Below are 27788 nucleotides of genomic sequence, written 5' to 3'. Positions count from 1 at the left end.
TGAGGAGGGATTATTACCACCATTTAATAGATGAGGCTCAGCAAATAAGAATGACTTGCAACAAAGTAACTAGGAATGTCAGACCATGGGCTGGGGTTGGAGGAGGGACCCTCAGGTGTTCAGAGTGGTGGTAACATTTGGGAGCCAGTTCCATGAGGGGGAGGAAGGGTGGGGTTTCATTTAGAGTCCACTCCTTGTCCCACCTCCTCTCTTGGAGGGTCTGTGAGGTACCCTCTAATATTTAAGCCATGGCAGCGGGTGTGGAAGGACAGGCAGAGTGGAATGAAGCAGACTTGGAGGCATCTGGAAGCTTTGGTGTGGCCTTGGTTCGTGGTCCTGAAGCAAAGGTAATTTGGGACCAAATCTATTCTCAGGGTGGGGCCGAATCTGGGAGCAGAATGGGGTGCTCAGAGGGGCTCCCCATGGACAGAAGAAGGGTGTAGGAGCCTCACGTTGGCCTCAGAAGAGTCCAGGCCTCCTCAAACAGATGGGGCCTAGGGTGGTAGAAGGACCAGAGAGAGCAGCTCTGGTGTGGCCAGCCCTGCCCGGGAGGCATACGTGGACATGGAAGGGCAGTCATTGTCGAAATAAACCATGTTGGAGAGGGGCCACCTGGTACCTACTATATGCCAGCTTGCGCCAGGCACTTTCGTTTCCCTTATAATAGGTTCTTCACACTCTGCTGCCCACAGTTTGCATAGGAGGAAATTGCAGCTCAGAATGGTTAAGAGACCTGCGTAAGGTCACACAGTGGCAGAACAGGAACTCTACTCAGGGTTGTCTTACTGCAGTCTGCAGTCCTTCCATTGCTCTGCTTCTTAGAAAGGTTTCTAACTTTGCTTTCAAAGCAAGTTCCTACCAGCTCCTCAGCGGGCCTGGTGGGGCTGCTACCCATTCTGCACATGGAGCAGCCAAGGTTCTGAGAGGTTACAGGAGTCACAGAGTAAGTCTGCAGTGAGCTGGGGCCAAGCCCCAGGCATTTCCCACTCACCAAATTGGCTCTGGGTTTTCTGAAAGCTGAGGTTGGGGCGTGCCCCTGGGGAGGCCAAATCCAGGCCCGGTTTTGCATCAGGCCCTGCTGAGAAGGTGTTCCTCCTCTTCCTCCTCCTCTGAGGGGCAGCCACTGGGCTGAGCTGCCTGTTGAGTCAGCCTTAGTCCCTCACTGCTCTTCTTCTAGTCCCTGAAACTCGGCTGCCAGGGGAGCTGGGGTCACCCTACGAAGGCGTCCCGTCCATACTGGACCCCTACAGGTAACACACCTCAGGGCTGGGAGTCCCCTGCTAGTGTCCCAAGGGGCAGGCACTGCCACCTCATATCCTGAGTACCCTCTGGGACCTTGGGGTGGGGGAGGCAGGAGCGTGTCTAGGACTAGAACAGCCAGACAGATGGACAGACCCTATATTGACCAATGGGTCTGTCCTATAGTGTTGAAACAGAGCAGTGAGGACCAGACACTTGATTCTGCCTCTGGAAGGAAAGGGGACGGCAGGGAGGTGGGTGCTGCTGGCAACCCTGGGCTCAGATGCCCACAGCTCAGCCCAGGCAGACCTGCAGGACAAGAGCAGGGTCAGCTCTGCAGAATGTCCCCCCCACCTCCACACTCATACACACACACCTGGTGGCCCTTGGGGCACCAGAGTACGCACTACAACAATACACACTATAACCCAGTCATACATACAGCATAGGAGGAAATACACACACAGTGCACACACCTCACAACGCTGTCACCCAGAAAGTCACTGAACACACCACACGGCCAGTAGTCACCCATGCAGTGTCACACTGTGACATGACACACAGACACACATGCAGTAATGCAATATTCATGCCTACAAAATATACAGGCACATGGATCCCACAGTACACAGACATGCCTGCCAGACCGAGACTCTCACAACGGCACAATCAACACAGAGACATCAACATGGGCTCGCACACCAGGCCACAGAAGAGCCCCAACCGTGCATTTGCAACATCCAGCACCTTGAACACAGCAGATGTTCAGGAAATATTGTTAACGTCAGGCACACAGGCATTCACACAGTGTTATACACAATACCCGAAGTAGACGTGCAGAAACCCCAGGTTCTGGGTGAGGGGGGCAAGCAGGGGAGAGGGCTTGCTCAGGCCTGGACACTGACTCATCTGGGAGGGCGCAGAGTGCAGGCAGCAGGCACAAGCCAGGACCTGCCTGCTGAGGTGCCCTCTTCCCATCACAACTCTGCCTGGTGCCCTGGCATGGGAAGGGTGGGGAGGAGAGGAGAGACTGCCCAGTGGGCTCAGGCCACTGCTCTGCTCTGCCCATGGCCCAGTCATGGGCCCCTTGCCACGTCCACATGCCCCTCAGGCGTGGGCAAATGTTTTCCTTCCGGAGTCACCGTGGTATCTGAGCGGCCCAAGCTGCTTTGCTAGCACTTGGCCTCCACCACTGGGACCCAGCCAGGTCAGGGGGTGGGGGACCCATGTGGCCAGAGCAGAGAGGCCAGGGGCTTGGGGCAAGAGGGAAGCGCTGGCAGCAGGGGTATCCCTGAGCTGGAGGCCTCAGTGGGAGTGGGTGTGGCGGTTACTTCAGAGGGGAGGAAGTTGGGGGTGTGGGCTGGGGAGGAGGTTGCCTCAGACAGGAAGACCAAATGAGCTAGTGTAGGGTGGAGGTGAAGGGAGGGGACCCAGGTTGGGAGGTTCAGAGGCAGGCAGGTAAGCAGATCATGTGCATGTGCTTTTGTGTCTGGGGGCGTGTGTGTGTGTTTGTGCGCATTCCCCATGTGTGTGCAGATGTATTTCTGCATTTAATTAATCAATTGCTTACCAACCATCTGTTGGGTGCAAAGTACTGGTTTTGGGGATGAGGCCCTGTCCCTACCTTCAAGGGGCTCACAATCCAGTTGGAGGCTAATGTGTGTGTGCAAAAGTCTGTGTGACTTGTGTCTATCTAGGGACATGTCTTTGTCCTGGACCTATTCTTGTACAGGGAACCCACCTGGGTTCTGTCTCCCTTGTGCGCACATGCCTGTGTGCCAGTTTAAGACTGTTAGGTGTGTCACCTGGTTTGGGCTTGGGACTGGGCTATGACTGCATAGGGCCTTTCGTGGAAGAATGCCTGTGCATGTGCCTGTCCTTGTACAGGTATCAGAGTGCACATGTGACCAGGTGTATATCTCACTGTGGGTAGTTGTGTCTACATTTGTCAGTGTATGTGCATGTATGTCTCTACACATCTTCGAGTGTGTCCCTGAGTATGTTCATGGGCCAGTGTATGCATATGTCCATGGGTGCATCTCATGCCACCTTGACCTCAGCCTCCCTGGGTTTGTACCCTGCCCACCACCTGGCATATATTTGGGCAGAAAAGGCCAGTCAGCTCCAGGATGTTCCCTGTATTTGGGCAGGGCTTAACCTGACCCCTGGTCTCCCCCCAGGGAGCCACGTGTGCCCAGCCGGGGCACTGCCCCAGCTGATGCCCCAGAGGGGCCACCCTTCTCAAGAAGGGCTCTGGGCCCCAGTCTGCCTCATGGCGCATGAGCCAGAGCCTGAGACTGATGGACTGTTGGACCTGAGCTTCCTGACAGAGGAGGAGCAGGAGGCCATTGCCGACGTCCTGAAGCGAGATGCCCACCTGTGCCAGCTGGAGGAAGGGCGGGTCAGGTGACGCAGGGCAGGGGAGCCCATGAGGAGGGGCCTCAGGCACTGGGAGGCTGGGGTGGCCTCCAACCTGCCCCCACTAACATGTAGCCTGATTACTGGGTAGTTCTTGTTTTTGCCCTTTGGTTCCCTCTGCCCCTGGCCAGCTCAGCTCATCACTTCTCCCAGGGTGGCTGCAGCAGCCCCCTTGCCAGCCCCCCCACCTCCAGGCTTGCCTCCTGCAGCCTACCTGCCAGGCTGCGGCTGGAGCTGCCCAGATCTGTCCTAATATCCCTGCTGGAAGCCTCCACGGCTCCTCAGCACCTCGTGTGAGGGGCAAGCTCCGAAGCCTGGTCCACACGGCCTCCTTGCCTGGTCCCTGCCAGCCGCCCCCACGTCATCTTCCACCAGTAACCCCTACACACACACATACTCAGTGTCTCCCACAGCCACCTGGGGGCTCCACTGTCCCTGAACACACCCACCCTTCGCTTCTAGGCTGTTCCTTCTTCCTGAAAGAGCACAGCAGCAGAGGAGCATGGGACTTACAAGTAGTGTTTGGGGACAGACAGCCACCTCCTATCTATGTAACCTTGGGCAACTCACCTGACCTGAGCACCACTCTCCTCATCTGTAAAATGGGGCTAAGGAGACTCACCTCATGGAATTAGGAGAGATTATGCACGGTAGTCACTTAATGAATAATAATTATTCTCCTTCTCTACCTGGAGAATTCCAGTTTGTCCATTAAGAAGCAATTCAAATGTTGCCTCCTCTGGGAAGCCCTCCTGAATGCCCACAGGCAAAGCCGGCCCTTCTCACATCTGTCATGGCACCTACCTCACTATAGCGTCCTTGTCTATTCCGGACTCGGGCTCCCCACCAGCCTGAGCTCCTCCAGGGCAGGGATCAAGTCTGACTTGCTGTTGTGTCCCTGGCCCCAGGACAGGGCCTAGCACAGAGTGGGTGGCAGGAATGTTGTTTGGGTGAGTGGTGACAGCCACGCTCTCCCCTATCCTCCAGCAAGCTCCGGGCCTCCCTGGCAGACCCTGGGCAGCTGAAAATTCTGACAGGGGACTGGTTCCAGGAAGCACGCTCCCAACGGCACCACCATGCCCGCCTTGGTTCTGACCTCGTCCGAGCTTCTATCCGTAGGAAGAAGAGCTCCAGGGGTGAGAGGAGATCCCCAGGGCAGGGCAGGCCTCATGCAGCCTGGGTTACCGGGTACATGTGGACAGGGAGAGAGGGCCCCTGGGTTCCAGTCCCAGCTGCCCATGCTAGTGTGTGTCTTTGGGTGGGCACCACCCCTCCATGGGCTATGGGAGGTGGACGGGAAGTGGGTGGCATCTCCAAGGGCTAGACTTCCTGAGAATGGGGGTTCACAGAATTTGTCACTGTGCGCAGGAGACCAGGCTCTGGGCATTGATAGGAAGGCTGAGGCTGCTGGGAAAGAGACTGAAGAGCAGCTGAAACCCAGGTAAGGAAGGGTGGCTGCAAGGGGAGGGTGCCTACCAGTCACTTGGGTCTCATCCCTGACAACCACCTTTCCCTACTCCTAGGCTCTCCATAGGCCAGGCCCCCCAAGAGAGGCTCAGCCAGGAAGCCGAGGTGCGTAATGAGTGACTGAATGAGCTATTAAATGAATGGGCAGTGCCCCTGGAGTGGAGGTGAGATGTGCTGGGTAAAGAGTCCCAGACTGAGAGTCAGGAGACCCTGTTCCAGGGCTTGTCATCCTCCTCTGTCCAATGAGGGACCTGGCCTCTGAGGGAATCTCTGACTCTGGCTTTTAGGGGTGGAGTGGGGACCGGCTGGGTGAGGTGTAGGACTCAGATCCTACTGTCCTCCACCAGTGGGACGCTGGGAGTCAGGCAGGGCAGACCCTGAAGTGTGAATAGGGTGTGAAGTACAGGCCCAACTGGTCCTGCAGCTGGTTGCCAGCCCTGCCCTCAGGGCTGGACTAAATCTGAAGCTGGGGTAGCCAGCTGGCGCCTCTGAACCTCTGACCCTGTCATAATCTTTGAATCCTTCATCACTAGCTCCCACTGTGACCCCTTGCTTCTTTCAGGGACCTGATTTCCCCTCACCATATGTCCCCCCAGAGGCTTCAGATCATGAGGAGGAGCCCCAGGCCCAGGAAGGTAAGTGAGGGTGTGTGTTGGGGAGCACAGACAGGTTGTGGGGATCAGAGGCAGCTCTAAGTGACCCCAATCACCTTTCTTGACCTTCCTCCTGCCGCCTTGGGGGGGTGGGAGGGATGGGGGAGAGGCGGGAGGTCTCCATGGGCGACCCCAGGGCAGCTCTGGGGCCTGAATCTGCAGGTCACAGGAGTTATAAACCAGTCCCTGTAAATTTGCTTGGGGACGGGCGGAAAGGGGCTCTCTCAGCAGCTTGTACTCCACCGCAGCCCCTGGCCCAGGGGGCGCGCAGGTCGACGCCGAGGAGGTGGACCCGGAGCCGGAGCCGGAGCCGCAGGCGCCGTCGCGGGGAGAGAAGGAGCCGCAGCCCCGCCCAGCCCAGGTAGGCGGGAGCGGCCCGCGGCTGCTCTCAAGACCCGGAGCGGAGTCGGGGCGGGGAGTGCGCTCCCCAAGGCTGCGAGCCCTCCGGGACCGAGCGCGGTCGGGGAAGGGGCTCGGAAAAAGAGGGCGCCCCGGTCACTTCCCCCCTCCCCAGACCCAGGCGGCGGCCGAGATTCTGGAGAACGGGGAGGAGGCCCCAGGGCCCGGCCCCTCTCTCGACCGCATGCTCAGCAGCAGCTCCTCAGTGTCCAGCCTCAACTCCTCCACGGTGAGGGGGTGAGGGAGAGGGCCTGAGGGGGGACCTCCCCTCCCCATATCCCGTCATAGCCTTTGCATGACCCCTCCTTCGACCCTGAACCTGACACTGCAGCCTCCAGTCAAGCTATGTCGAAGTGCCCTTTACCTCTTCGCCTCGCTTTACCCCCCTGTCCCCCGCATCTGAACCCAGCCGCGAGGTGAGCCCTGCACCCCGTCCTAACTCCCCACCCCGCGCCCGCAGCTGAGCGGCAGCCAGATGAGCCTGGCCGGGGAGGCGGAGGCGGGCGCGGTGCAGGTGCGCGGCTCCGTGCACTTCTCGCTGCGCTACGAGCCCGGAGCCGCCGAGCTGCGCGTGCACGTGATCCAGTGCCAGGGCCTGGCCGCCGCCCGGCGCGGCCGCTCCGACCCGTGAGTGCCCGAACCCGCGAGGCGGGGGCGCGAGGGAGCCCCTCTCGCCTCCCAGCCCCACCACTTTTTCTTGGCCTCAGTTTTCTCATCTTCAAACTGGGAATAACGTTCTTGGGAGTCCTGGGGGTGGAATGAGATAGCTCCTGTAAAGCGCTGCGCGAGGTGGCTGGGGAACCGCCGACCTCCCCCGGCAGGGGAGTAAAGCTGGAAGGTCCCCCCCTTACCTCCGGTCCTCACCTCCCCCGCCCCAGCTACGTCAAAAGCTACCTCCTCCCTGATAAGCAGAGCAAGCGCAAGACAGCGGTGAAGAAACGGAATCTGAACCCGGTCTTCAACGAGACTCTCCGGGTGAGGCTGCGACGACCGGGCGGCCCCTCATTAATGAACCAGACGCCCCTTCCTGCGGGGGCTGGGTGTCAGGGGCAGCCATAGTATCGTGATTGCCCGTCGCTCCAATCCTCCATTCTGCAGGGAGGTCCTCCCATTAATGCGCTCTCCAGTATGTCAGTCTAGTGGAGGGCACGGCGCTAGTCCAGACCCCCGTTGATGCCCTTCGGGGCTCCCCAGGACTCCATCCTGCACGGAGCTTGGTAGGACAAGCCCCAGTCAACACTCCGGCAGCACTGAAGCCGGGGTCATCAGCGGTGCTCCATTAAAGCGCACCTCCTGTCCCCAGTACTCCATCCCGCAGGCTGAGCTTCGGGGCCGCGTGCTGAGCCTGTCCGTGTGGCACCGCGAAAGCCTGGGTCGCAACATCTTTCTGGGAGAAGTCGAAGTGCCCCTGGACACGTGGGACTGGGACTCCGAGCCCACCTGGCTCCCCCTGCAACCTCGGGTGAGGCAGCTGGCCCGCGGGGGGCGGGGGGCGGGGGGGCCGCGGCGCAGATCTCCCGCCTTTACTCCCCCCCACCCCCTCGGGCTTTCCCTCATCCGGCCTCATACACCGCCGGCGGCAGAGCCTCCTCACAGCCTGGAAACCTTACGGCCCCAGACGGCCCCATGCGAGGGCCTGATCCCGGACGGCGCCTTCCAGGGGCCCTCTCAGACTCCAGGCTGGTCTCTCGAGGCCCTGCCCCCAGAGACACCGCCCTCCCCGCTAACCACGCCCCACCGGTGTCTGGAGACTCCACCCCCTTATGGCCCCTTTCCCTTGGGCCCTGTCCCCGACCCTTGACGAGCCCGCTTCTCGCAGGTCCCGTCCTCTCCCGATGACCTCCCCATCCGCGGGCTGCTCTCTCTGTCCCTCAAGTACGTCCCCGCCGGCTCTGAGGGTGAGTGACCGCCCTCTAGAGGCCAAGCTGGACGGACGGGCCATGGGAGGCCGGGACTGCTGTCCCGCAAGGAGCTGAGCCGAGCCTCTCTGCAGGCAGGGGACTGCCCCCCAGCGGGGAGCTGCACTTCTGGGTGAAGCAAGCTCAGGACCTCGTGCCTCTGCGCTCAGGATCCCCGGATACTTACATACAATGGTGAGGGGAGGTCGCAGGGGTCCTTCTATGGAGGACCCTGAAGGCCAAGCTGTGGGGTTTGACCCTGAACTTGCAGTTCAGTGGTTTTCAAAGTAAGCTCCAGGGGACCTCTAGGGGTGCCTCCCACCCTAAGAGAGTGAAATGGAGGTAGGCAGATCAGGTCTCTGAGTGCACAGCAGTGATTCAACCAGAGACATTGTTTTTCTTTTAGGTTTTGTACTTTGAGCAATATTTTATCCTGCAGAAAGGGCTCCAAGACTTTCAAAAGTTTGGAAACTGCTTCTAGGAGGCAATAGGGAGCCAATGAAGATCACTGAGCTGGGGAGTAGCAGAACTGCATTTCAGAGACATTGCTCTGGGGTCCTGTGAATAAGAGTTGTAATTTTTAACGGCAGGAGATCTGAGAGGAGGGTGATGCAAAGGTTCCATAGGGTAGTGAGGGTTTCAGGCCAGATCTCAGGCAGGAGCCAGAGGACATGGACACTGTAAGGGAGTATGGGTAGGACTTGTAACTGGTTGGTTCTGGGGAGTGTGAGGGGTGGCCACTTGATGCCAGCCCACCTCCCCCACAGCTCAGTGCTGCCTGATGACAGCCGGGCCAGCCGCCAACGGACAAGGGTGGTGCGACGCAGCCTCAGCCCCGTATTCAACCACACCATGGTTTATGATGGCTTTGGGCCAGCCGACCTGCGCCAGGCCTGTGCTGAGCTCTCTCTCTGGGACCATGGGGCCCTGGCCAGCCGCCAGCTGGGGGGCACACGCCTCAGCCTGGGCACTGGTGAGTGGGGCAGGGCCCTGGTGGGGAGCCAATGCTGGGAGGCAGAGGCTCAATGTGTGGCCTTGGGCACTTCTTTGCCTTTTCTTGTGCTTTGGTATCCACTGAGAACTGGAGATGAAGTGCATAATCTGGGACCAGGTGGGTGTTCTGTGGGACCTGAGGTGTCCACTGTGACCATGCCCTCCACCCCTGCCCACCCGCATCCAGGCAGCAGCTATGGGCTCCAGGTGCCCTGGATGGATTCCACACCTGAGGAGAAGCGGCTGTGGCAGACACTCCTGGAGCGGCCATGCGAGTGGGTGGATGGCCTTCTGCCCCTCAGAACCAACCTGGCCCCCAGGACATAGCTGCCTACAAGCCCTACCAAACCCCTCTCTCTCAACCACCATCTCAGGGCCTGCCCTGGGCTAAAGTTAATAAAGTCTATTCTAAGGGCAAGAGGGGGCTGATGTCTGCTTTGGGGGTGGGAGAATGATGGCAAAAAAGAGCTGGAGAAGTGAAGGGAGCCAGGTAAAGGAACTTCAGACCTTAGGCAGCTGGCCCCAGGACCCCCACCCCCATACCTCAGAAGTTGCCAAGGCCCAAGGGTACAAAAGTGTTCTGTTTAATAGTCTTTGCCTGGTGGTACTCAATAAGCTTGAGGCGTCTCTGTGGTTGGTTCCCCGCACTTGGGCTAGGCCCAGGCCCTACCCTGCCCCCCAACCACCTGGCCTCCTCCACTTGCCCCTAGGTCCTGGGGCAGGTGTGTCAGAAGTTGCTTGTGTCTCCTCCATCCATCCATGGGTCTGGCCTCCTGCCTCAGGTGCTCTCATTCAGCCTCCTGGGGTCCAAGGGTCACTGGCGTGGATCCTGCTCGCTGTGCCAAGATAGCTCTCCAGATGCGGCATATCATCCCTCCCCTGGGGGAAGCAGGCTCAATGTGGCTCAGTCAGAAGGCCCTGGGCTTTCTCTGGTACCCACTATCTGCCTGATGCCCTCTCTGTCCCCCAAGGGACCCTGGTGTCCCTGTAGTTTCCAGAAAGGAACCTAGACAGACCTGTGGCTGGGGATCAGGATCTGGCCAGCATGAGGGCAGGTCACCCTTGGAGGGCCCAGGCCATACCTGATGCGGGTATAGATGAGGTCATCTCTAGTGGCACAGGTCAGCAGGGCATGGAGGGTGAAGCTGTGGTTCAGCAGCTGATTGTGGACAAAGGCCCATAAACAGAAACAGGGAGAGGTCAAATCAGAGAAAGATGTGTCCAGAGACCCACGTACTAGCTCTGTTCTACCACCAACATGCTAGGGTAGATCACATGCCCCTCTCTGGGCCTCAGTTTTCTCATCTGTACAATGGGAGGGGTATACTAAGTGCTTGTGCACTATTGAGATTCTCTGCATCAGTGGCAGAAAGTGAGAAGAGCTGAAAGATGGGCAGAGATGGGGTTTTTGGTTGGTGGGAGTCAGGGATAGCCAGCACTCTCCCCCTCACCGTCTGGATGGTGCCTGAGTCCACGCTCAGTTCCTGTAGCCACTGCACCAGGCCCTGGTCCACTGTGAGAGCAGCTATCAAGGAGAAGCCAGGTGGTGAACCCAGGGGTGCCTCTTGCCAGAAGTTGCCTCACACCCACATTAGTGTTCTCCAGCCAGGTCCCGCTCACCTGAGGGCTCTGAGGCTGGGACATAGGTCCTGGCCTCCCCCTCCACCCGCTGTAGAGCTTGTCGCACCAGGGCCTGGCACTCCTGTTCCTTCTCAGCCAGGACATCTCGAAGCCTGTAGGTAGGCAGGAGGCGAGTAGAATGGAGGGGGTGTGGGGGTGAAGTTCATGTAGAGGCTATGGGCAAGCTCCAGGCCCTTTACCTATCAGTCTCTGCTCGCAGGAGGCCCAGCTGCACCATCAGAGGTGGGGGATCCTGCTCGGGCTCCCTGGGAAGCCCGTTTGGCTGGACCAGGGTCTCCTGCTGTCTCTGCAGGGACTCCTCTTCTTTACTGGACTCCTCTGATCTCGGTGGGACTGCCTCCTTCTCACCCTCTGCCAATCCGAGTGGGGTGAGCTCAGGCAGGGGAGAACTCCCATTTGGACCCCCAGACACCGGTGGAGGGCGCAGAGCTCTGGGCACCCGTCAGCCAGTGTCAGTCTGGGAGATGTCCATTTGGTCACGAGCCCACCGGCTCCCTCCTGCCCAGGTCAAGCCTGGCCCCCACGGGCCACGCCCCCTGCCGGCTTTATTTGTGTTCGCCACGCCCCCAAGGGGGTCACACCCTCGCCACCAGGCAGGCAGGCTCCCCTCCCCTCCCCCGCCTACCTGGGCCCAGCGCAGCCAGGGCTGCCCGTACAGCGCGGCTGAGCAGCGAGTCCAGCACGAACATCCAGTGTGGGCGGATCTGGCGCCTACGGAGGATCTGTTTCACCTGGAGAGGGAGGAAGGCGCGGCTGAGATTGCTGAAACTCAAATAGAGGTGGGGTTTGAGTTGGAAAGGCCTAGAAAGTCTTCAGCCGCAAGCAAGTTAAGTGGGCAGGCTTGGAGTCAAGGGAGAGGCTGAGAAGCTAGGACTGAGCAGATGTCCCTTTCCCGATGGTTTTCTTCATTGGAAAGACATAAAATCTTACAACATCAAGTCCTTGCACATTCCCAAGCACAGGGAGCTCCCTACCTATTATTGGTCAGCGCTAACTGTGAGAAAGCTCTCTCACCGCATCCGGGAAGGCGAAGAGAGGTCCATGCAAAACAGCAGGCCCAAGGCCCTGGGCCCGCAGCTGCCCTTGTAGCGCCCGCAGCTCCTGAGACAACTGCCGGCGGTTGGGAGTGTGGATGTGCGCCCTGAGGCAGCGCAGTAGCTGTTCCACATGACTCCTGCTCAGACGGGGACTCTGAGAAGGAAGAGAAGGGTCGTCAGCGGGTATTCCTACCTGAGCCAAGAGAGACGCCGGTGGAGGAGTCGGGGGAGGCCATCAGCAGGAGCCCTGTCCGTGCTTGACCACCAGGGGGCGCTGGGGCGGGCCGCCCACCTGTTCCTGCTCCAGGCGCAGATTCTCCGCCAGCGCGGGCAGCTCCTGCTCCAGCACCGCGGCCAGCATGGCCCGGCGCTCGCTCTCTTGGTGCAGCAGGCTCAGCCCCGAACTCTCCGAACTCTCCTCGGGGGACGCGGGCTCCTCGGCCCCGGGCTCCTCAGGCACCCTGGGTGCAACAGGGAGCAGCCAATAGGGGGCGGGCAGCAAACACCGTTCCGCCATCTCCGCCCCAGCGTTTGAATCCTGGCTCTTTTACTTTAATAACTACCTCACAGGGATAAAAGAGAATCCGGCACAGAGAGGCACAATAAATATAAGTAAGAGCATTTGGGAGGTAGGCACCAAATGCCATCCTTGCAAGTGGTCAAGATGCCCAGGTCCCCAAGGAGGGCTTTTTCTGGAGGGAGTACAAGGGTACAACCAGATGAAGCAAACCCATCCCAGGACCCTGGGCTCTCACCGGAGCTGGCTGGTGTCCCCATAACTGAGGCAGCGCTTGGGGGGACTGGGCAGGTGCTGAGAAGGTGCCTGAGGGCGCGGGAATGTCTGGGACTGGGTGGTGGAGTCAGCTGAAGGAGCAGGGCTGGCTGAAGGGTTATCTGAGGGAGGCACAAGGCTGTCAGCCTGGGCCCCCCTTCAGCCCTCTCACCTCCACAGCTCCTCTGCCCTCGCCCTAGTGTGCTCACTGCCTCCACCTGAGTAGTACCTGAGGGCCGTGGAGCATGTCGTGGGGAGCCAGGGCTGCGGCTCCTCTTCCCCGGCTGCAGGAAGGGGTCCCCCAGCAGTGCCTGAGCACTGGCTCGGAGGCGGGGGTCTGGCTCAAAAGTTCGGAGGAGGAAGGCTTGGGCCTCGGCTGACAGAGAACTGGGCATTGGCGGATGCACCTTGTACATGCCCACCTGGGAGGCGGCAGGGAGGGTAAACAAAGTTTAGAGGTGTTCAGAGCCAAGTCTGTCCCCACCCCACCTCATGAGCCAAGCCCTGAGGGGTCTCACCTGAAACATGGCAGCCTGTGGGCTCCCTAGCTCGTGGAAGGGTGGACGACCTGTGGCCATCTCAATTACAGTGCAGCCCAGTGACCAGATGTCAGCCGCCTTCCCATACCCTCGTGGGCCCTGATCAATGATTTCTGGGGCCATATACTGAAGGGTCCCTAGAACAGGGGCAGTAACAATAATGCTCATCTAGCCTTTATCACTGTGGGGGTGGCAGGGAGTTCTATCATCCTCTGGCCACCTGCACCCACCCTGAACTCTATCATCCAAAACAGTTCCCATCACCTACCCTGGTTGTCAAACATCTACCCCGAGTTTCCTCACTCATCTTAGGCTCCATCACATTCACGATGGACCACCTACAGTAGGTCCATCATATATCCTGGATTGCATCATCCACTCTGGCCCGCATCCACTCATCTATCACCCACTTTGGCCCGCATCAACACTTCTGGACTCCATTTCAGGCACTAAACTCATTGTCATCAGCTATCCAAGCTCCAATTCTTGATTCCATCACCTCACCCCTGGCTCAATCACTTGCCCTGGGTTTCAACCCCATTAGGCCTCTAACTCCATGCCTAGGAGAAACCCCCATTCCCTGGAAGGCCCCAAGAGTTCTTTTGCTCCAGGTCAGCGTCCCCGTTCACCACCCCACCCTGTTACCTGTGAAGGTCTCAGTGCACGGTGTGATGCCTGCCAACCTCTTGGAGGTGCCAAAGTCAGAAATCTTGAGCAGCCCACTGAAGGTGTTGATCAGAACATTGTCCCCCTGAGTAGAGTGGATATTGTGCTCAGTGGACATCAGGCTGGGTTCCTGATGCCAGGACCATACCCTACCAGGAAACCCCATCTCCTGGGAATCCTAGCCTGACCCTTGCTTCTATCAACTTTCTCCCCCTGTCATCCCTTTATGCCCCTCTGGAAGCTGACACCTGGTCTGGCTTCAGATCTGAACTTCTCTCTTTGTCTAAGGAACCTCCTTGACGAATTCCCCCTCTTTGCAAAGGGTCTGCCCACTTAGTCTAAACTGCCAACCTCTGTCTGTGGCCCTCCTTCTCCCACCCCTCAACCAGCAAGCCAGCTACAGGGCTTACCTTGATGTCTCGATGCACAATGTGGTTGTCATGCAGGTAGCTGAGTCCCTGCAGGATCTGGCGGGTGTAGAAACTGATGGTACTCTCATTGTCCTGCAGAGGTCCCCACACTGAGCGCAGCAAGGAGGACAAGCTGCCTGGGCAGATACAGTCCAAGATCATTGTTGGCACCCACTTACTCCAGCCCAGTTCTCTGCCCAAGGCCTAGGCATGCCCATGCCATGGCCCAGGCTCCATTACCCAGCTGCACTGCATCAGCTAATTCTAGGCTTGGCCACCCACACACGTTAGGGTTCATCTTCCCCGAGGATTCTCCACCTCTGCCTGGCTCCATTCCCATCCCCCACACCTCCAATTCCATTCCCATCCCACGCAGGGCAGGTACCTCCAGGCACTTCCTCCATGAAGATCTTGAGGTATCCGCCTTGGCTGGCTGAGCCCAGATAGCGCACAATGTTCTTGTGGCGCAGACGTTTGTGCAGAGCGATCTCTTCGTGCAGGGGCTGAGAGAACCTGGGGGCAGGTAGGGAAAGAGGAATAAACCAGATTTGGGCAGAGATGCTCACTCAACTCCCGCACCAGCCAAGCCACGCCCCCAGGATCTGCCCCACCCACAAGCCCCTCGCCGACCTTCCCCACCTTATCGCCCGGTCCACAGGCTCCTCCAGACCGTGGCCCGCCCGCCTGGTCCCTGCGGTTCTGCCCACAGGCCTGGGTCCCCCAGGCTCTGACTCTCGCGTCTACGAGCCCGCTCACTCGGGCCAACCACTAGGGCGTCGGCGTTTCCCTCGCCTACAGGACCCTCTCAACTCTGGTCCCTCGCACTTGACCCGCCCCCCTGGGCCCTTGCGAGCCCTGAGCCCCGCCCGCGCGGCCCTGGGCACCACACCTGCTGTCCCGCTCCGGGATCTCCTTGATGGCGATGCGTACCCGCGTGTGCCGATCGCGGCCGGCGTACACTACCCCGTACGTGCCCTTGCCCAGCACCAACCGCTCGCCTGTCTCCGTGTACTCATAATCAAACTGCGGGGGTGGATGGGATGGGGGTTCAGCAGGGCTCTCAGCCCTTCCCCCTCCTCCAACTCCCAGCCCCCGTTCCTCACCTCCAGCACCTCCCCCACGCCCTCTGCCTCCTCCGCAGGCGCCGTGGAATCCGGATTCGTCACCAAGGTCTGGATCAGGCCGCAGAACCTGAGGGCGAGGGAGGTCAGACTAGTGGGAGGGGCACCTTGGGTGGAAACTGTTCCCTCCTATGTCAGAGCACCCAGGGAACGTGTCCCTTCCTTTCTCTCACTGCCCCGAGCATCCCGGCCCTCAGGGTACCCCGACCCCGAGAGGCGCGCGCACCACTGGCAGTGCCCTACGCTGGGGAAGCACAGCTGGACATCCTGGGCCGGGGGAAGCACGTAGAGGAAGCAGCAGCGCTCGTCTCGCTTGGAGGCGCTGGGAAGGGATGAAGAACCCAAGTGAGTGCCAGGCCAGCCAGCAGCGGCCTCTGTCGTCACCTGTGCGGCCCCCAGGCCTCACCCCTCACCTGACCCCGCAGATGGAGGTGACCGGGAAGGTCCAGCTGGAGGGACCGTCCTGTAAAAAGACAGAGGGTCAGAAGCGCTGCTGTGGAGCAGAGGTGGGTTCTGGGGATGGGAGAAAGGCTCCAAAGAAGGGGTGCTTGGTGGTGAGTGGGGGGATTCGGCGGTGACTTTACCTGAGTCTCAGGCTCCAGCAGGCTCACAGCCACTGCACTCACCGGGTCCGTACCCTGAACCTCCAGCTTTGCAGGCAGCAGCACCTTGTTCATCTCCAGGACCAGCACCTGCAGATGACAGGCGGAGTGGGGTCCATGAGAAAGGCCCTGCCCCTCTCCCAGATCCCCCACCCTCATGGGCCTCACCAAGCACTGGTCCCCTTGGGGACAGGCCGTTTTGAGCGGCTGGCAGGACTGTAGCAAGAAGTGGAGCCAGAAGTGGGCACGGCGTGGGGGTCCTCCAGGGGGCTCTGGTGTCGGTCTGAAATGCTGGTACAGCAGGAAGGTTTCCATCACGGACAGCAGATACCTGCAGGCACAGCCGTACCCTCAACTCAGCCTAGGCACCAGCTAGCACTGCCAGGGAGAGTAGACTGACTTGGATGTGGCCAGAACATGGGCATTGGATGCCATGGGAACTGGTCTAGAAGGGGTCAGGTCATTGGCTCAGGGCTCAGGCTAGAATGCCAGTGCAGGAGCTGAAAGCCCAGGCCAGGCCAACGCTGCAGAGGGGGCCACCTACCATATGGGGGCATTGAGCTTGTACAGCTGCTCTGCAGCCAGCACCACCTGGGTGAGGTCATTGGCGAGGATCTGAGCTCCCAGGTAGAAGCCTACATCCCAGTAATACTGCATCTTCTCCACACAGCCTTTTCGGGCCAGCAGGCAGCCCAGCTTCATGCCTGGGAGAGAGGCGCATGGGCCCTAGTGAGAGTGGTTGCAGGTATTGACCACAACATTGATGTGGCATGAACATAGATATGGGTGAAAACTTTGGTGTAGCAAGATCTCAGGTGGGAGTAGGAGCTCAGGCACAGGTGAGGGTTTGGAAACAAGTGCATGTGGAATTCTGTGTGTAAGGAAAACAGGCATGAGCTTAGGAACAGTTGTGGGCCCTTGAGAAACCAGGATAGGTATGAGGACCCAGGTGTATGTTCAGGCAGAATAGGTCCAAAAGGAGATGAGCTCAGTCCCAGATTCAGCCCAGTGTTCTCTCTCCCTGCCCTGAGTCCCCGTTTGTGGAGAGGCAGGGGCAGGATTGGGGCTCACCAATAAGCTGGAGCTCCTCAGAGTCCTCAAAGCGCTGCCCGGCGGCGATGAGGAACACGGCTGCATTGATGCCTGAATGGAGGCTGGGCTCGACGTCAAAAGCCTTGCGATACCTGGGGTGGGGTGGGGGGACGTAGGACTGGACTGATGCCCAAAGCCCCATCCCACATCCTACTAGCTCAGCCCACTGTCCACTCTCTTACCAGTGATAGGCCTGCTCCCGGTGCTCAGCATCCTGGAAGCCAGAGCTGATGAACATGTCCTTGTAGACACGGCCACACATGCAGTATAGGTCAGGTGCCACAGAGCCCTCAAACTGTACCAGCGGCAGCAGCACAGCCAGTGCCTTCTCCCGATCCCCAGGCCTGTTCCTCCTAGGGGAAGGGAAAGTGTGCTGGGGACCTGCCTGATGGCCCTGCTCGGCTCTGTCCAGGGACCCCCAGACCTGAACATCAGAAACCCTTCCAGGGGCCTGACAATAATGAACCAAAATGGCAGTGACCCTGGTCAGCACTGTCCTTTCTAGAGGTAGTGATCCCAGGTGAAAGTGATTCCTAGCTGCAATGACTCTGAGGATCAGTGACCTTGGACAGCTGTGACAACTCCAAGGGCAGCACCACCACCCCACCCCACCCTGGACAGCAGTAACCTAGAACAACAGGGACCATTTGACATCAAATGGTCAGCATATTCCGTGACAGAGGTGATCCCAGACAGCAATGACCTCGCACAGCAGACATCTATGTCCCCATCTGGCTATGACCCAAGCCTTGCTGTGCCACTCACCGGTTGAGGGCAAACGTGTAGTGGAAGCAGATGTTGTGCTGCTCAGCCACGTCACAGGTGGGCAAAGCCTGCAGCGTCTCCACCAGCTCAATGATGGCTGAGTAGTCCTGCATGAGAGAATAGCATGCACTGGCATGATGCCTCTAGTGGGTCCCATCGGCCCCCAGACCCTGAGGAAAACCTTGAGCTGGGGTCCCCTCCCAGCCTCAACACCCCACCTTCCCACCCACCCACCCACCATCCTCTGCACACCTCCCTCAGGCCCAGCAGGTAGTGCAGACACTACACCTTACACGGGGAACCCACTGTGTGCCCTAGTCTCACAACTGCCCTGGGAGATGATGACATGAGCATCCCCTGTTACAAACAAGGAAACTGAGGCTCAGAGATGTCAGATGGTTTGCTCAAAGCCACCGTTGGCTGAGTAGCACAGCCAGGAGCTGAACTCGGGTTTGTCTGGCACCTAATGCCATTGCCCTGGCTGCCTCTCTGAGCACCAAACACCTGCACGTCACGGTAGGAGAGCAGCAGATTCATGATGATGTCGGGGCTCAGCAGCTCCACGCTGTCCAGTCTCCGCTGCAGGCGAGCCAGCTCCTGCCGCAGCTGCTGCCCGCTGAACCGCTCCCGGGCCTGGCGGATGTCCTGCCGAATGGTCTCCCGGAAATAGCCACTGATGCCCGCGGCAGGGGAGGGAGGGAGAGAGAATGGTGGGGCCCGTCCCTCAGCCCCAGCCCACTGTCCCCTCATCAGCCTCCTCCTGGTGTGCCCTCTCTGTGGACCCCCATTACCAAGAGTCCGTGGGTGTGGCCTCCAGCAGGCGGGCAAACCGGCCCACCAGGGGTGTGAGTAGGGCCTCAGTGCCCACCCCGGCCTGTACTAGCCCATCAGCCAGGCCCCTCAGGAGGCCTGCATCTCCACACAGCACCCGACCAGTGGCTGTCACCACATAGGGGATCAGTGTGTAGCTGCCAACGCAGTCCTGGTGGGAGGGAGGCAGGAATCAGTGGAGGTCAGAGGTCAGCACCAGGTTAGAAAGGGGCAGTGAAGGGGTTAGAGGGCACCAAAAATGGGGACGGGAATAGCAGGGAAGGGCACACTTTGTGAAGGGAGACAATAAGGAACAGAGGGTCATAAGAATGTCAGGGACATTTGGGAGGTCAGAGGTGACTGAGGAGGCAAGGAAAGATAGTGGAGGTCAGAAGTCATAGTGGAGGTCAAAGGGCACATTAAAGGAAAGAGTGGATTCTGCTTACCGAGTTCTTCTGGAAAACATCCTCCTGCAGGGAACAGACAGTCAGTTACTGGTGCTCTAGGTAGGCCCCATCCCAGCCCTGTGGCTGCCCCTACCAGCCACCTGGCCACGTACCCGCAGAGCCTGCAGATCAGGGAGGTCTGCCTGGGAGCAGAGGAGCACGTTGTTGGTCATACTGAAGCTCTCACGCACACCAAGGTGGTAGAACAGGGAAGGCTGCGCCAAGGAGCTGCTCACCTCTAGCACCACCACATCTGTGGGCACACGGGCGGAGGCCCTGAGCCCTGAAGCCCAGCTTGGTGGGGAAGGAGCCTGGGGATCCATCCTGGCCTGGCCTGCCTTCTAGTGTGATTCCAGCATGGTCTAATTTTGCTCTGGGCCTCAGTTTTCCCCTTTTGGGTCCCTCTGGCTCTTACACAGAACTATTATCTGTGGTGTTACAGGAGAAGAGTTAGGCTCAAAGGGCTAGGACCTTCATCCAACTGTTGGAGTCTGTGGGCACTGGGTGTGGAGGAAGGGGAGGCGGTGCACCAGCCCAGAGCCTGTTCCAGGCCATTTGAAAGGCAGGAGTTGTTCAAACACAGAAGTCACCCTCCCTGGGACGTCAACGTAGTCTCCTGAAAGGGGCAGGCACCAGCAGTGTGCTAGACAATGCTGTGCCTGTATGTGTGTGCCTGTGTGTGTGTGTGTGTGTAGCTTAGTGTGTCTGACTGCATCTCTGTGTGCAGACAGCATCTGCGAGAGCCTGTGTAAGTCAACGTATATGCGATTTGTGACTCTGTGAGTCTGCGCGTGTCTTTGTGTCCTCGAGGTCGAGTCAGCCTTCAGTTTTAGGCTGCGATTTTATGGACATCCGGCAAGCATGGTTCCCGGACTCTCGGTTGAACAAATAAGCATCGGGGGCGGGGCGTCCGGGATGGCGGGAGGGAGGGGCGACCCGCGCTTTCTGGCCCCGCCCCCGGAGGACCGTGCTCCGCCTCCAGCCTCGCCCACTCACTCGGGGCTTTTGGGGTCTCACAACCTAAGATCCTTCGCCCAGAATCCAGTCTGATTGGGTCCCTTCGCTTCCCTTTCTGTCTCTCTAGCCCGACCCTCGGAAGCAGTATGCTAGGACCCCTGGTCTCCAGCCTCCCACGTACGTCCCCTTTCCCTAGTCCAGGCTCCACCTCTTAGGATCCGCCCCCAGGAGGTCCGCCAGAGTTCATCCTGAGGCTGAGTTCTCCACCCCTACTCCTGAGATACCACCCTCTGCCCCGGCTCCCTAGGCACCGTGCCGACTCCAGAGTGCTAACGCCCCAACCCTGAAGCCCGGAGCCGGGCGTGGATCCGCTAAGTCCCACTTAGCCTGAGCCTGGCCTCGCTCCAGACCCCCTAAATACCACTGTTATCAGGGCCCGGCCCTTCAGCTTTGGCTATGCCCCCTAGACCCCGCAACCATCTCGGGGTCTCCAGTGAGTCACCGAGCCCCGCCTCCTTTAGTCCCGCCCAAGATCTAAGCCCCGCCCCGGCTACGGGCCCCGCCCCCAGCGCGCGCTCACCCGCGTTGTAGAAGGAATCGAGCGCCGCGGTGTCTCCCAGCGCCAGCGTCCCAAAGGGCAGGCTACGCAGCTGCGGCCGCGGCCGCGATCCGGGGAGCTGCGCGCAGGCCTCGCGCAGGCAGCGTAGGGGCAGCGGCTCCGCTTCGGCTCCTGCCTCGGACTCCACCGCAGGCTGTGGCTCCCGGGTCAGCACGTAGACCACGCTGAGCGGCCGGCTTCGCCCGCAGCCTCGGCCCGGGGACCCTGTGATCTGCCGGCCCCGGCTCAACGCCTCGGCCAGCGGGTCCTGCCAGCAGCTGCCGGCGCGCTCCAGGACCCCCGACCGCGGGCACGGCCCCGCCATGCGGGGGCGCTCGGGCGTCCGGCGCCCGGCTCTGGGCACTCTGGGCGGGGCAGGAGCCAGGGGCGGCGGGTCCAGGGATCTTGGGTTAGGGAATCCAGTCGGAATCGGAAATCTCCTACGGGATCTGGAGATGCAGAATCCGGCTGGAGGTCCCCTTCCGGAAATCTGGAGCTCAGGGCGAAATCCAGGCTCCAAATTGCAAGGTCCTGAGGATCTGAAATCGGGAATTGGATCCCGGGAATCTGGGGCATCCAGTGATCCGCGGCTGAGAGTCACGTGGGGATCCCGGGAATCAGTCCGGCAGTGTCCGCCACCAGGACTCCGCAGGAGAGCTCCCGCAGTTGCTCTCTCCCGCCCTCGCACATAGGCTGAGCCCAGCCCTTTCCCGGCCGACTGGGAAAGCTCCACCCTCGGCTTTGGGGCAGCACCGCTCCCTAGCGGCCCGGGACTCGGCCTCTCCCCTCCCTACTCTCTCTCCAGAACTTCTGAGTCTGGCCGCTTCCGGAACAGCCTGTGCCCCTGTGCACGCCAACCACCGTGGACTCCTCACAGCAGAAGCTCATAAAATGTGTGCCCAGGCCAGCAATACGGAAGAGGTGCGAATTGCAGGCAGTGCACTGCAGAGACCTGTTGAATGAATGGATCTCCAAAGACATCAGGGTGTGCAGAACACGGTGAAGAGTGGGTGTCCAGGGAGGGACTGGAATGGGGGAAGCCTGCTTCTGGGCCTGCCAGGAGGCCCTCAGCCCTGGTGTGGGACTTGGCATCTAAGCCTGGGCCTTTGCCCTCTTGCCAGGGGGCTACTTTCCCCAGAATTCAATCTGCTGACCTTTGACTTCCACCCAGAACATGACCATGGGTTCTGAGAAGAGTCTTCACCCAAACATTTCTCTACCTACCTGAAGCCCCAGAAACTTCAGCCGTTGGGCTACAACCGCTTCCCAGCTCCAAATTCCCAAGAATTTAGTGTGAATTAGTGAGGCAGCAACGTGGTGTAAACCTCTGGACTCTGAAATCAGGAACTGGGGACTTAGAGAGGTTGAGAAACTTGTCCAAGATCACTTGGCTCCATGACAGAGCAGGATGCAAACTCAGGACTGCTGTCAGATTGCAGAGATCAGCCTCTGCCTCTGGATAGAATATGGCTCTAGCAAACTAACCGCTCGACAAAGGCCAGCTCAGTAATTGCTGTTTCACCACCCCGTTGCCCCATGGAAGAAAAATATACCCTCCTTAGTTTGACCCCGAGTTCATCCAGCCCCTAATGGAACAGGGAAGAAGTAGCAGAGGATAAGAACTCGCCTTACAACAGAGGCTGGGGTGGAAAACAGACAACCTAGAAGGGCAACAGGGAGTGAGAAAGCTGTGCGATCCACACCACAAATCCATCCACTTGCAGGACCCGAGGGCCCAAGGGCATTGTCAGTGGATGTTTGAATCTCTTCCAAGTCCTTCACTGAATGCTCCTCTGGCCCTGGCTTGCACACCTCCAGAGATAGAAGCCTCACTACCTTAGGAGGTCTACCTTTCCATCTTCCTGACCAGAAGGAAGGTCTTTCTTGAATGGAGCTGAAACCTATGTTCCTGCTCTGTCCTCTTGAGTTTTTCCCAGTAACTGGAAGAGTCTGCAAGCCAGGAAAGGGTTAAAATGATTTTATTTTTAAATGTGGACAGGAGAGCAGAGATGGTTAGCAACAGGGAGGGGTCACTGAGGGTCCGGAAGCTGTACAAGAGAGATAAGCGCGCTGGCTGCCAGGGTACCCTAGCGAAGCATCATGCGAACCCTGCGGTAAGGGTGGCCCACGCCCAGGCCTGAGGCCCAGTCGATGCCGTACTTGTGGGCAGTGGCCTGGGACGTCGCATAGCGCCCGTTGAGATTGGATTGATAGCAGGATCCGTACCACCAGGCGCCGTGGACAATCACCGCGCAGTTGCCCCCACTTGTATCATGGTCAGCGTCGTGGGTGGTAAAGGGCTTCCCGCTGTGGAAGCTCAGGGAGTCCCCTAGCAGGGAGGGGAGAGGAGGCACCTTGGTGCCTGGCAGCATGCCTGGCACCCTTGAAGAGAGGATCTTGCAGGAGCCTCAGAGCAACTACCAGGTGGATGTTATCAGGCCCCGTGAGAAAACAGCAGTGCCAAGGAGCCAGGGCGTTTGCACAAGGTAACCCAGCTAGTCACAGGGGCACTGGGTCGTGTATAGGGACTGTGGCTCCCAAGCCACTAGCTCCTCCCCCTTCCTTGTTCCCTCCCAGAATCCCCAGCTTCCCTCTAGCTCCTCTGTCTCCACCCAGCTCCCATCAGCAGCCTGAGCGCCTCTGCCAGGGAGAGCTGGGAGGGACTTCTCGGATGCCTGGGCAGGAAAGGCGCCCCCCTGAGGTACCTCCTCATAACCACTTCCCTCAAGTCTCCCCTCAACAGTCACTGTTTCTCTGAAGAAAAGGCTTCCCTGGTTCCTCTTCCAAAGCAGATAATGCTAACACTCAACAGGGCCCCAGATGGCTCCCACAACCTCCCACCCTGCCTCCTTGCCCATTTTGGGGGAGGAAACTGGGGCTCTGATGCAGAAGGGACTTGCCCAAGGTCACATAGTAAGTGACATAGGTGGATTCAAACTCAGGTCAGTTTGCCTGCAGAGCCCAAATTCTTCACTCTTGCACTACCCTGTCTCATGATTGCCATTTCTCAGATGAGGAAACTGAGGCCCACAGAGGGGAAGGAATTGCCCTGGGTCATTCATGGAGGCAGTGGCAGCACTGGGCAAGGATCCAGCTTCCCTCGCCTTCTTCCCCTACTCTCGGGCCCACCTTAGGGTCACTCACCTGCAGTGCCCTTTAAGAACTTGCCCAGAACCAGCTGGTAGTGATCTGTGTCCCCAAGGAGGTGGAAGGACTCATAGCTGGCAAAGGTGCGGTTGCCATTGAAGTCCTCCAGCTCCACCCGCAGCTCCCAGGTACCTGAGGGAAGGAGGGGGCAGGGAGGGAGGCAGCCTCAGATCCCAGGGTGGGGATTCGGAATGCCAGAGGAATGCCCCTCAAGCTCCCTGGACCCTGTGGGGAACTTGCCCTGGAGGGTAAGCTGGTGCAAATTCTCATTCCCCAGCCAGAATTTGGACTCCTGGCTCCCAAAACCTGCTTTGTAGGAGGACCAAGAGCGGAAGAAATCCACAGAACCATCCTGTCGCCTCTGGAACACCTAGGGAGGCAGAGAAGGCCAGCACACCAGCCGTTCCTCCAGGCTAGGTGTGGGGTGAGGAGAAGCCGGGGGCAGTGGCAGCTGAGAGTGGGTGCACTGTGGCGGTGGGCCAACACCCGCCTTGGGATTGGGGCTTGTTGATAAAGTGTGAGTCCAAGTGAGCTTTGCATGTGACTACATTGGTGAACTCTACATTCCCTTATTAACTTTTACTGACACTCAAGTTCACACCAAAGCCTTGCAAGTCCTGGAGGAGATTGAAATGATAGAAATGTTGTCCCTGCCTTCGGGAGATGGTCAGTCCTGCTGGGAGTCAGCTTCAAAATACCTGCTTTAATTTACTATGATAAGAACCAAGATATTAGAGCAGAGAGGTCACCTCCAGAGGCCCAAGCTGGACTCGTGGCCTTACCCTGATGCTCCCTGCACATCCTCCTTCAAGTCAAACAGTCCCCAGACCCTGTAGTTTCCCTCCTACATATCTTTCAGTCTAGGTACCTCTGTTTCCATTGCCTCCACTGCCCTCTGTCTTCTCCTGCCTGGACCTCTATAGTCCTGCTAACCTCTGTCCCTGCCTCCACTCTTGTCCCCCACTGCCATGCATCTCCCACATTGTAGTGTGGGTCATCTTTCCAAAACAGAAGTCTCCCCTGCATAAAACTCTCCCATGGCTCTCCATTGCCCTCCATGCTCCTCAGTCAGTCATTCAGTGCCCTCCATGAACTGGCCTTTGCAGAGGCCCTCAATCCATGCTGGACCCACACCAGTAGACCTCAGCCGACCACTCATACCTGCTCTTAGCTCACTCACATGGTCCCCTCAACCCTCTTGTACTCCCCTGCCTCCCTGTGTTTGTCTTTCCCTCTACCTGGAATGCCCTTCTGTACCTCGTCTGTCTAGAGAACTTCTACACAACCTTCAAGACCCTTTCAAATGGCACCTCCTCTGTGAAGCCTTCTCAGACTTCTTCAGGCCCCCTGGGAGCTCAGTAAATGTTGGTCAGTTACTCTAAGGAATGGCTCAGCTCCAGTGGGCTCTGGCTCCCTCTAGGGGTCAAGGGGCAGAAGCGCTCACTGGGCCTGGCCTGGGGTTCCCTTCTCCACCTGACACTCACCAGCCAGCCACCTCCTTCAGTGTCCATGTCACAAAAGACAAGGAGGGCTTTGCCCTCAGGTAGACACAGGTGGTACCAACCACTCAAGGTGGCGCCCTGGCTCAGCAGCTCCTGGCAGCTCCTGGGGCCTGGGGAAAGGGAGATGGACTGAGGGGAGTCCCCAAGTTATGCCCCAACCCTTATCCCACAGGCAATGAGACAGGTCAGGTGTGGGACCCCAGGAGGCTTCTCAACTCCTTCGAGGACCCCTGAAGGGGGTTCTAAGGAGGGCTGGGTCACACCTGGCGGTCCACCAACACCCCAGCACCAACTGATTCCAAGTTCCGGGCTCCTGCAAAGGCTGCCTCACCCTCCTGGCATCGGAGCAGGTTCGCTGGATTTCCTGCTCCAGGGAAAGGACTCATGTTGGCTCTGAGGTCTGAGACCCCCAAGGGAATGCCAGAAAACTGCCCAAGGGTAGAGTGCCCAGGCCCTTCCAATCCTCCCCTCTCCTCCCAGCCTTCCATCCCCCTGCCTGAGGACAATCACAGCCAATTGCTGAGCAGCAGCCAAGCAGAGACATTCCCCTCTCTAGTCCAGGGACAGAAGCAAAGAAAGGAAAAGAGGCCCCAGTCCCACACACTAACCAGGCTCACCCTTGGGGCCCATCTTGCCCGGTGGTCCAGGTGGCCCTGAAATCCCAAAGGCAAAGATGTTTTAAGTCCCACCCTATGCCAGGGCTGAAAAGCAAGGAGGGATCCTGAGCCAGATGTCAAATCCCAGCTACACCCTTTACTGGCTGTGATTGTGGGCAAACTATTTAGCCTCTCTGAGGCTCACTTTCCCCCTCAGTAAAATGGGGATGGTGCCACCTACCTCACAGAGTCGATCTTAGGATGCTGGCACCCAGCCTGGAGCCCAGCACACAGAAGCTTCCTTGCCCCTTTATCATGGCCTTTCAGCACAGACAGTAATTGGTGCACCCCCAGCCTCCCCAGTTTACCCCAGGTCCCTGCCTGCTCCCCAGTATCTCTCACCTTGAGGACCTGGAGCTCCTTTCTCCCCAGGACTTCCTGGGGCTCCAGGACAGCTGGACAGGAGGACAACCTTGCTGGTTTCCAGTTCCCTGGGTTCTGCAGAAAACTCAGAGCCGGGTGGGCACACGGTGGGCATGGAGGGCACATCTCTCCCAGACCCCCCTGCTGTTCTCTATTTCCCAGATTCTAGCTGTCAGGACACTTGCCTCCGGAGCTGGCAAGGTTTTGCACTATTTGCATCTATTTGCATCCATTTATGTGCAGAGCCCAGATTATCAAACTCCCACCCTGCTCCTTGAGGCTAGTGAGCCTGGGTGGGAGAAGGACGCCCAGGCAGGGAATGAGGGTGTGCTGTTGGAAAGGGCACCCTAGGCCCCTACCTGGACAGCTGGGGTGGTCCTGGGTCCTCATGCAGGCAGGCTTCCCAAGCAAGAGGAGCAAAAGGGAGAGTGGGGTCCACAGTAGGCCCATCTTGCTGGTACCCCTGAGAGAGGATGCCCGTTTATAAGGGGCCAGGCTGGTGGGAGGACATGATACAAGACTTCCTCTCATTGTCTCTCCCCAAGGACACCCCACCCAGGCTGAAGCCAACAGGAGGTGGGGGCATTTCCACCCTCAGCCCCAGAGAGAATGGTCATTATCCCTGTCCTGTCCAAGCAGGATGGAGTCCAACTTCTGACCTTGGCCTCCAGAGCTCCCCAGCCATCACTCTAGACCTCTAGATTCCCATAGGGATTTTCTGCCTTTGAACCTTAGCTCATTCTGTGCCTTCCATCTGGAATGCCCTCCTCTTCATCTCTACCTGCGAAGCTCTACCTGTCCCTGACAGTCCAGCCCTAATGCCATCTCCACTAGGAATTCTTCCCTGATCCCTGACAACAGTATTAAGAATGAGCACTGCTACCATTTGTTGGGCACCTGCTGCACTCCACAAGTCATGCTGGGTGTGGTCTGCACATCGCCTCTGATCCCTACGCAGCCCTGCTCATCGTCATTATTATTGGCCCTGGGTTATAGGCCTGGTACAAAGCACATGCTCAAGAAATATTGGTTAAATGAATGAATAAACAAAGAGAAATGGAGGCCCAAAGACAGGGCATGACTTGTGCTCTCTGGCACTTATATGCCCAGAGCCACAAAGATTTTGTCCAAGTCTATGCCCCCCAGCAGGGAGAAGCACCCTTAGTGAAGTGACTTCATGCCCACCCTCAAGTCTATTGGGGAGCCCTTGGCAGCGCCTAGGAAACAGTTGCTAATATAGGCCAATCACATGGGCAGCCCGTGCAGGGCAGGCCTGGAGGCTGGGAGGCTAGTGTGGAAGCAGCAGCCATGGTCCAGATGTGTGGCATGCAATCTGAGCTGGACAGAGACCTCTGGTGATAGGAAGGAGAAGGAAGGCTCCTTTGTTCATTCATTCATTCATTCATTCATCAAACTCTCCTGGAGGGCCTCCTCTATGCCAGGCCCAGTGCTTATCGGGTGGGGCGGGCTGAGGTCCAGTGGGCATCAGGGAAGGTGGAGGCCGAGCTTGCCAGACAGGATGGATCCATGAGATGGCCACTCTGAGACTGCCATTCCAGTTATAGCGACTTGTTCTCCCCACACTCTCCCACAGGTG

General features: G+C 58.7%; 3 protein-coding genes across 10 annotated transcripts; 1 reads left to right on the top strand and 2 right to left on the bottom strand.

Moving 5' to 3' along the window:
- Window positions 1-1075: 1075 nt before the first annotated feature.
- Window positions 1076-9485, top strand: SYTL1 (synaptotagmin like 1). The gene is made up of 15 exons (XM_003364430.5): window positions 1076-1250; window positions 3420-3645; window positions 4645-4793; window positions 5026-5098; window positions 5181-5229; window positions 5687-5759; window positions 6026-6138; window positions 6292-6405; window positions 6637-6803; window positions 7055-7151; window positions 7480-7638; window positions 7996-8074; window positions 8170-8269; window positions 8842-9047; window positions 9255-9485. The coding sequence occupies exons 2-15, from the start codon at window positions 3458-3460 to the stop codon at window positions 9392-9394; spliced, it is 1707 nt and encodes a 568-aa protein (XP_003364478.1). The 5' UTR covers window positions 1076-1250; window positions 3420-3457; the 3' UTR covers window positions 9395-9485.
- Window positions 9486-9635: 150 nt separating this feature from the next.
- On the bottom strand, window positions 9636-22473 carry MAP3K6 (mitogen-activated protein kinase kinase kinase 6). 4 transcript variants are annotated; one of them, XM_023635307.2, is made up of 30 exons: window positions 21748-22473; window positions 20506-21475; window positions 19082-19221; window positions 18969-18992; window positions 18504-18694; window positions 18217-18385; window positions 17713-17819; window positions 17130-17300; window positions 16927-17039; window positions 16400-16559; window positions 16024-16186; window positions 15838-15945; window positions 15667-15716; window positions 15480-15575; window positions 15236-15323; window positions 15022-15155; window positions 14518-14645; window positions 14133-14269; window positions 13702-13807; window positions 13036-13193; window positions 12747-12939; window positions 12501-12639; window positions 12038-12206; window positions 11723-11899; window positions 11334-11439; window positions 10888-11059; window positions 10688-10800; window positions 10519-10592; window positions 10150-10226; window positions 9636-9946 (listed from the first exon to the last, which is right to left on the bottom strand). In XM_023635307.2, exons 2-30 carry the CDS (start codon window positions 20846-20848, stop codon window positions 9856-9858), a joined length of 3897 nt encoding a protein of 1298 aa, XP_023491075.1. In that variant the 5' UTR covers window positions 20849-21475; window positions 21748-22473; the 3' UTR covers window positions 9636-9855. The 4 variants fall into 4 exon arrangements, with proteins under 4 accessions (XP_023491075.1, XP_023491070.1, XP_070106490.1 ...); XM_023635302.2 differs by having other exon boundaries at window positions 15838-16186; XM_070250389.1 differs by lacking the exon at window positions 18504-18694 and having other exon boundaries at window positions 20506-22473.
- Window positions 22474-22486: 13 nt separating this feature from the next.
- FCN3 (ficolin 3) lies at window positions 22487-26722 on the bottom strand. 5 transcript variants are annotated; one of them, XM_014737555.3, is made up of 8 exons: window positions 26551-26722; window positions 26180-26266; window positions 25781-25825; window positions 25504-25536; window positions 25155-25282; window positions 23911-24040; window positions 23668-23802; window positions 22487-22852 (listed from the first exon to the last, which is right to left on the bottom strand). In XM_014737555.3, the coding sequence occupies exons 1-8, from the start codon at window positions 26720-26722 to the stop codon at window positions 22611-22613; spliced, it is 972 nt and encodes a 323-aa protein (XP_014593041.2). In that variant the 3' UTR covers window positions 22487-22610. The 5 variants fall into 5 exon arrangements, with proteins under 5 accessions (XP_014593041.2, XP_014593040.3, XP_014593042.3 ...); XM_014737554.3 differs by having other exon boundaries at window positions 25790-25825; window positions 26171-26266; window positions 26551-26708; XM_014737556.3 differs by having other exon boundaries at window positions 25790-25825; window positions 26551-26708.
- Window positions 26723-27788: the final 1066 nt, after the last annotated feature.

This window comes from Equus caballus, chromosome 2 (assembly GCF_041296265.1).
Source record: "Equus caballus isolate H_3958 breed thoroughbred chromosome 2, TB-T2T, whole genome shotgun sequence".
Taxonomy (NCBI): Eukaryota; Metazoa; Chordata; class Mammalia; order Perissodactyla; family Equidae; genus Equus; species Equus caballus.
Note: the sequence above shows the minus strand (reverse complement) of the source record. Positions and strands in the feature narration are given on the sequence as shown.